This window comes from Plecotus auritus (assembly GCF_963455305.1).
Source record: "Plecotus auritus genome assembly, chromosome: 6".
Taxonomy (NCBI): Eukaryota; Metazoa; Chordata; class Mammalia; order Chiroptera; family Vespertilionidae; genus Plecotus; species Plecotus auritus.
Window position 1 is genome coordinate 125,975,796 of NC_137773.1, and position 8,647 is coordinate 125,984,442.

General features: G+C 42.1%; 1 protein-coding gene across 1 annotated transcript in view; it reads left to right on the forward strand.

Annotated features, from left to right (window-relative positions):
• The first annotated feature begins 880 nt into the window (after positions 1-880).
• The window catches only part of PSMD6 (proteasome 26S subunit, non-ATPase 6), a 14,999-nt gene continuing 7,232 nt past the window's right edge, over positions 881-8,647 (forward strand). The window contains exons 1-5 of the mRNA XM_080675109.1: positions 881-1,089; positions 1,501-1,706; positions 5,015-5,160; positions 5,414-5,633; positions 5,727-5,835. Of these exons, the coding sequence (XP_080531235.1) occupies positions 945-1,089; positions 1,501-1,706; positions 5,015-5,160; positions 5,414-5,633; positions 5,727-5,835 (826 nt within the window). The 5' untranslated portion in view covers positions 881-944. The remainder of the gene's footprint in view (positions 1,090-1,500; positions 1,707-5,014; positions 5,161-5,413; positions 5,634-5,726; positions 5,836-8,647) is intronic.

An 8,647-nucleotide genomic window follows, 5' to 3' on the forward strand; every position in this document is an offset into this window, starting at 1 on the left:
AAAATGTTTCTTCCTTTGGTCTATTAATCCTGCTAAGGAAAAAAAAAAAAAAAGGCAAACTATAAAATGACCTATGCATCCAAGGTGTTTATCTCAGTGTTTAGATTAGGAAAACCACAACCCTAGCAACCTAAAGGCATGCCTAAAGGGGGAAAGAGTAAGAGTAAATTATGTAAATCCACTAGATGGGATTTCACATAACGAAATAGCAACATGAATAAAAAGATGTAGCAACATGAATAAAACGAGGCTGAAAATGCAGGCATGCAGTGATTTAAATGATGCATAAACAACATGATGTATTAAGACTGGAATTCTGGGTGCCGTTTTCTTAGAACAGCAGGAAGAACATGGTTTTTAGAGCTACAGACAGAGGTTTTTTATGCAGACATTTCTACACAGCTGCTACCTAAGCTTGGGTGATTATGTTCCCTAACCTCTTTGTGCCTCCGCTTTCTTATCTACAAAATGGGCTGATAGTGCCACCTCCTAGTATTGAGAGGATTAAAATGAGATGACGCACATCAAAGAAAAAGGCCGAAGAGAGAGGAAGGACTCCTCAAATTGTGGTAATTTTAATTTTCGTTGTTATAGTTATATTTTCCAAATCTTCAAAAGATTGTCGGCTCCTATCAATTACAAACGGAATGAAAAGTAAAATAGCTAAAAAGGGAGGGAGGAAGAGGTTCACGAGATGGAGCTTCGGAGTTGGGCCCCAAGTTCTCTGGAATTGCGGGGGGAGAGCTCAGTGTAGGGCGCACGGCGCGGGCGGCGGGGCGATCCTGGAGGTGGCCAGCAGGGGCCGCTGCGGGCGGAGGCGGACCCGGGGCCGGAAGCCGGCTGGCGGCAGCCAGGCGCACTCGCCTACTCCGCCCGCTTCCGCTTCCGCCGCCGCCGCCGCCGTGGGTCTTCGCTGAGTCGCTGTCTGCTGAGCCGCTGCCGCGATGCCGCTGGAGAACCTGGAGGAGGAGGGTCTGCCCAAGAACCCCGACCTGCGCATCGCGCAGCTGCGCTTTCTGCTCAGCCTGCCGGAGCACCGCGGGGACGCGGCCGTGCGCGATGAGCTGATGGCGGCCGTCCGCGTCAACAGTGAGGCCCGCGCCGCCGAGTCAGCGGCCTAGACCTGGGCTGGGCTGGCCTGTGGGGGAGTTAGGCTTTCCGTGCGAAGGGGCGGGTTGGGGTCGGTTCCTGGTCCTTCGTAGCAGTCAGTGCACTGGCCTGTGTTACTTTGACACGTGACTCTGTGTGCATCGACACGCTTACCCTTTTCCTTCCCCTTCGCCTTGAACACAAGCCGCCCAGAGGCGAACCGAGGGGTGCCTGTCACACAGCCCTAGCAGAGGTTGGCGGTGTGGGGACTGGCCCTGATGCACACCTGCCCGCAGCAAGCATTTGCGCTTTGCTCAGCCCTTTACAGAGCTGCCCCATTCCTTCCTGGTCGTGGGTGGGAGACTGAAGGATACCCCACTCTTAAGTCACGTCCCTCTTTTTGGCTCTCAGACATGGCTCCTTATTACGAAGCCTTGTGCAAATCCCTTGACTGGCAGGTGGACATGGACCTGCTCAATAAGATGAAGAAGGCAAATGAAGAAGAGCTGAAGCGTTTGGATGAGGAGCTGGAAGATGCAGAGAAGAATCTCGGAGAGAGTGAAATCCGCGATGCAATGATGACAAAGGCGGAGTACCTGTGCCGGATAGGTGACAAGGTGAGTAGAGATGGTTTCCCCTCTCTGTAGGGTCTAGAATGGGCACTGTTGTAGGTTCATAATGCCTTATTTTGAAATTAACTTTTTAAAAAGTTACGAAGGTAACTACATACATGCTTCCTTGCACTAGTAACTCAGTACAAAGATGAATAAAGAAAAGTTAGTAGTCTTCTTGCTACACCCTATCACCTGCCCACAAACAGCAGCCAGGTGTGTGTGCTTCCCCAGCTCTCTCCATACCGAGAAAAACATAAGGGAACAAGCAGAGATTTTTGTTTTTTTCACTGCTTTTACAAAATTGGGATCATTCTCAGTAGTTCACTTTTCTTACATATCTTGGTTGGGAAGTATTGGTTCTGGAACATTTTAAAAATAATTATTTAAATAAGTGGTAGTTTCCTTATAAGAAACTAAAACAGTTAACGTTAGGACTCTAGTTGGTCTTTCTTTGTTCTGTACGTCCTCAAAGATAACCTTTTTAGTTATTTTATTGTTCATTTACAGGCATATGTATTATATATATCTGTAGAGATTAGGTAGTATTGTGTTTAAATCTTAAAAAAATAAGTGGTGTATTCTGTTGTCCTGCTTACTTTTTTTTTCAATCAGCATTATTTCTGAGTGATTTCCCATGTTCATGGACATAAATCTTGCTCATTCTGGTTAACTGCTAGCTAAGCAGTCCATTGCGGGGCTCTGCTAGTTTGCTTAGCTATTCAGCTATTGATGGGCATGGATGTTGTTTTCAGCTGTTTCTGCTATTGCCCGCTGCTGCTGTAAAAACATGCTTGTGTATGTATGCTAATGTTTCTGTAGGGTATATTCTGTGAAATGAAATTGCTGAGACAAGGAACAATTTTATCTTAATATGTGTGGCTGTTTTTTCCACAAAGCAGACCTCCTAATTTATACTCTGTTGTCAGTGAGTGATATCTTTAAATTTTTAAAAAATTTAGTTGTGTAATAGTGGTTAAGAGCAGCGGTCACCAACCGGTGGTCCGCAGACCACTCACTGGTGGTCCATGAGGTCCGAAAGGTTGGTGACAGCTGGTTTAGAGGATGGGGTTTGTCCTTATAAGCACTGCACCCTGAAGTATTTAGATGACAGATGACATGGTGTTAATATAAAAAATATATATAGTGGGCTCTTGAATAAGAGAGGTTCTGTTTCTTGTTTCAGCAGTTATGATTTACTGGACCCTCAGTTTCCTCATCTGTTAAATAGGGATAATGATAATTCCTACGTATTCGGATTAAAGATAAAGAGCCTGGCACAAAGTGCTTAAATGTTAAAATAAATTTAAAACAAGTTTTCCTCTTCTGATTATAAAGTTAAGATTTGTTCATGGCAAAAATTTGGAAAATGCAAAACATTTAAAAAAGAGCTAATGGCTTGTGTGGTTTTCTAGGTTGTGTCTGTGGTTTGGTTTTAAAGAAGATGTTATTACATGTGAATAAGAAATCTTGTTTGTTTGTAAAGCCAGGTATATTTTTTAAAGATCATGCCTATGGTAGTCATGGAACATTGAAATAGTTGATGAATAAAAAGGCACACTGCAAAAGTTCAAGAGTAGAGAGGACAGAATAGTTCTTTTTGGTTTGGGTTGTTTCTAACGTAGGAGTAAAGGGAAACAGGTATTAAATTTTTCAGGTGAAGGTTTCTGTCGGTCGAAGTAGTTAACACTGGCTTCTTTCTTCCTGATTCAAAGCAGTTTCTTTCAGTGGCTTCTGAGGATGTGTTTAGTCTTCTGCCGGTTAGAGGCAATACATCAGGGCCAGGGCCAGGGCCAGGGCCAGGGCCAGGGCCAGGGCCAGGGCAGAGATGGATGGGATCACCAAGTTGGTCAGCCAGCTAGGATTAGAGTCAACTGTAGCAATAAGAGTTTCCGAAGGCTTGGTTATCTTTGATCTGTCATTGGGATGCAGCCCCCCAATGATAGTTGTTTTGGACAATTTTCTAGCATCTGTAGAGTGCCCAATGTCCTCAGAGTTTTCATTTGCATCACTTAAGCTTGTTCCCAGAAGACTTCTTCCCTACCAAATGCTCCTCCAAAAACTTGGTCAAGTCATACACCAGGTGCTCCTTTTGTGGTTGTGCATCTGGGTCTCTTCCAGGGTGTGCTGCTTGATGGCTTTGTCCCATAGCTTCGCCATTTTGGAACGCAGCGAGCTTCAGGCCCTGCAGACACCAGCCCAGCCTGAGGGATCACAGTGCGTCTCAGTGAGGAAGGGCTGGGACGTTGCCCCATGTGTCATCCAGGGTCTAAATGAGAAACTTCATACTTTTGAGTCAGGCCTTGAGGAATTTCAATGAGAAAATGTTTGAGTTATTATCAGGCAGGTTGTAAATTTGTGATGTTCTAGTATTGTATGTTTTTCAAGTAGCATTCTAAAAAGAACAGCTTTCTATTGTTTGTTGGGTTTTTTGTTTGTTTGTTTGTTTTTGAGAGGGACATAAAGAGAGAAACATACATTTTTATTGTTCTACTTATTTATGCATTTATCGGTTGATTCATGTGTGTGCCCTGGCTGGGGATCGCACCCACAGTCTTGGTGTATCAGTTTGATGCTCAAACCAACTGAGCTACCCTGCCAAGGCCCCTCCTGCTTACTCTGTTTTTTTTGTAATTACTAAATAATGGACTTAATGGATTTTTGTTAGTGACTGTGTTACCACTGATTATAGTTATTATTCTTTATGGTGCTCAATTTGTTTCAGATTTGTTCGTGGGAGTTCCTTCAAGAAGGCTTCTTCGTTATTTTGACATGATCTCATTAGTCATACAGCAAGATGCCACAGGCTCACCTGTTATTTTTTCTTTCCAAATGGGGAATCATCTATTTTTCCTAGGATCCCTGATTTCTTTTAGTGAGGGATAGTCTTTAGAAACCAAAATCTGAGTGGTGGGTGTACCCATTACTTTTCTGCCAGTCCCTTTTATTAATTTATGAGGTATAACTAATAATTACATAAAACGAAGTCAGATATATAATAAAAGTACCAAGTATGAACACATGATTTTATCCAGGTTCATATTTTAAAGCAGTGGAAATATTTTATTACACAATGCATATTGTCTTCTACATGTCCTTGGCCATAGCTGGTGTAGAGAATAGTATAATGCACCCCTGTGCGATTATCACCCAGCTTCAACAATTACCAATTCATGGCCATCTTGTTTCATCTCTATTCCTACCTATTCCCCCCCAACACTCCACCCCCATCCATTGTTAAGAAAATCTCAGATATCGGATAGCTTTTGAAACTTTTAATCTTTTCTCACCTGTTGCCTTGATTTTCTTGACAGGAGGGTGCTCTGACAGCTTTTCGCAAGACATATGACAAAACTGTGGCACTGGGTCACCGACTGGATATTGTGTTCTATCTCCTTAGGATTGGCTTGTTTTATATGGATAATGATCTTATCACTCGAAACACAGAAAAGGCCAAAAGGTACTTGTTAGCAGTGGGGTTATATTCTGTCTAAATTATAATGCTATAAACAAGAGATTAATATAAGAAATTTGCCTGTTTTTACTACAATTACTAAATTTGGTCAAATCATGTATTTAGTAAAATATTTTTCTTAAATGTCCTTTTGTTTTGAGTTGTTAAAAGTTGTTTTCTCTTTGAAAATAACATAAAACTTGTAAAAAGTGGCATTGTCTATTTCTAGATTTGTAAATTACTGATTTTTATTTTATAGCTTAATAGAGGAAGGAGGAGACTGGGACAGGAGAAACCGCCTAAAAGTATATCAAGGTCTTTATTGTGTGGCTATTCGTGATTTCAAACAGGCAGCTGAACTCTTCCTTGACACTGTTTCAACATTTACGTCCTATGAGCTCATGGATTACAAAACCTTTGTGACTTACACTGTCTATGTCAGCATGATTGCCTTAGAAAGACCAGACCTCAGGGAAAAGGTAATGCCTGAATCTTTAACATTCACATTTAAAGATGCTTTTCTGACTTAAATACAAAAAAATTATTAAAGCATACTTTTTTAAAATTCCTAGGTTATTAAAGGAGCAGAGATTCTTGAAGTGCTGCATAGCCTTCCAGCAGTTCGGCAGTATCTGTTTTCACTCTATGAATGCCGCTACTCAGTTTTCTTCCAGTCGTTAGGTAAGGATAGAGTTGCTCATCTTGATTATCTGTCTTCATCTTAATCCTGATCCTGTTGTCGGAGAACCTAGGTGACTTTCCACATATATGAGAAAAATAGCTGTAGGTCTTTGATCAGTGTGGCTAATCTTTTGCCCATTTTTGTTTAGAGTGGGACCCTAAAACTTAAAGAACTTGGCATTGATATACTTCTCTTGTTAATGCTGCAAATTTCAGAAAATATTTGGTTAAATGGTTAGATGGCATTCACAAAGTTGGGGTGGGAGGCACTCCAAATGATCATTCTATTTCAGAGTGGGTTTTGGTCCAGTGTTTATGGAGTGCTTTATCGATGTATATGTGTTAGGCAGCTTTATGAGAATTCAGACGCTCTACCTCATGTAATGGGAACAGGGCCCTTCAGGCATGCTGAAGTACTTGCTTGGCCTTATCTTGTGCGTACGCAGATGCGTTTGCCCACAAGGTTGTATTGCAGAATTGCTGTTCTCCCTTTCTCATGCTTGTGGATCTCCTGGTCATTACTCTGCTCAGTCAGAGCAAATACCTTCTCTGCATTCCTGGAGTCCTTACTTTATGCCCCTTCTTCTTATTGAGATATAAATAACATACCATAAAATTCACCATTTTAAAGTATAATTCAGTGGTTTTATTTTTTTTTAAATATTTTATTGATTTTTTACAGAGAGGAAGGGAGAGGGATAGAGAGTTAGAAACATCGATCATCTGCCTCCTGCACACTCCCCACTGGGGATGTGCCCGCAACCAAGGTACATGCCCTTGACCGGAATCGAACCTGGTACCCTTCAGTCCGCAGGCCGACGCTCTATCAGGGGTCCTCAAACTTTTTAAACGGGGCCAGTTCACTGTCCCTCAGACCGTTGGAGGGCCGGACTATAGTTTTTAAAAAAAACTATGAACAGCCCTAACCGGTTTGGCTCAGTGGATAGAGCGTCGGCCTGCGGACTGAAGGGTCCCAGGTTCGATTCCAGTCAAGGGCATGTACCTGGGTTGCGGGCACATCCCCAGTAGGGGGCGTGCAGGAGGCAGCTGATTGGTGTCTCTCATCGATGTTTCTAACTCTATCCCTCTCTCTTCCTCTCTGTAAAAAAATTAATAAAATATATTAAAAAAAAAACAAAAAAAAACTATGGCCGAAACCAGTTTGGCTCAGTGGATAGAGCATCAGCCTGCGGACTAAAGGGTCCCAGGTTCGATTCCGGTCAAGGGCATGTACCTTGGTTGCGGGCACATCCCCAGTGCGGGGTGTGTGCAGGAGGCGGCTGATCGATGTTTCTCTCTCATCGATGTTTCTAACTCTCTATCCCTCTCCCTTCCTCTCTGTAAGAAATCAATAAAATATATTAAAAAAAAAAACACAAAAAACTATGAACAAATTCCCATGCGCACTGCAGGCCCAGGACGAGTCGGCTGCTAAGCAGGACAGGCAGCGGTACCTGGCGGGCTGGATGTGGCCCGCGGGCCATAGTTTGAGGACCCCTGCTCTATCCACTGAGCTAAACCAGTTAGGGCCTCAGTGGTTTTAGTATGTGGACAGGGTTATGCAACAATTACCATCAATTCGAGAACATCTCTATCACCCCAAAGGAAACCTGTATGCATTAGCAGTGACTTCCCATTCTTCCCCCTGGCCCCTGACAACCACTAAACTTTCTATCTCTGGATTTACTTGTTCTGGACATTTCATGGCCTTTTGTGCCTGACTTCGTTCACATAGCACAATGCTTTCATGGGCCATCCATGTTTTAGCATGTGTCATATCAGTGCTTCATTTAGTTTCATGGTTGAATGATATTCCATTGAATTGATGTACTGCAATTTGTTTATTCATTAGTTGATGGACATTTGGATTGTCTCCAGTTTTTGACTGTTAGAAATATGCTATAATGAACACTATTAGCAACCTTTTTTTTCAACACTTTCCCATGAAACTTTTTATCTTTACCAATTTTATGCATCTCCCAGATATTTTAAATAAAGAAGACAGCATAGTTATTTTCTTTACATGACAGAGTCATCTATTGTATTATTTATTCTGTTTTCGTATACGAGTGAGACACTAGGGTTTCTTTGGCTTTGTAAGACTGTTTGCTTCTCCAGATATTCATGGACTGTGCTTTAAAATATTTCATATGAAAAAAGAAATAGCATCCCTCTTTAAGGTAATACCTGATTGTTTTTAAAAATTAAAAATAAATTGCCCGCCCGGTATGCTCAGTGGTTGAGCATCGACCTATGAACTAGGTCAGCGTGTTGGCAAACTGGGCGATTAGTCAACAGAGCGCGCTCTGTTGACTAATGAGTTTGCCAACCGCTGAACTAGGAGGTCATGCTTCCATTCCTGGTTAGGGCACATGCCCAGGTTGCAGGCTTGATCCCTGGTAGGGACATGCAGGAGGCAGCCAATCGATGATTCTCTCTCATCGATGAATCTCATCGATGTTTCTATCTCTCCCTCTCCTTTCCCTTCTGAAATTAATAAAAATATATTTAAAAACAAACAAAACTGAGAAAGTGAGAGGTATTGTATCCCATCCTATTCCCAAATCCATATACATATTTACTCACATAACATTCTCCCAGAGATAACCATTTTAAGATTTTATTACATTTATGTGACCTTTTATTCATTTATGTGTACTTTAAAAAAAACAAACAAGGTTCTGTGTACACATGGGAAAATTTCAAACAGTATCATGTATACAAGAAGGCCTTCTCTAACCTATGATTGCCAGGGTCCTTTCCCTAGAGTCAGCTGCTGTCAGCAGGTTTCAAGTGTGTCTGTCAGGCAATA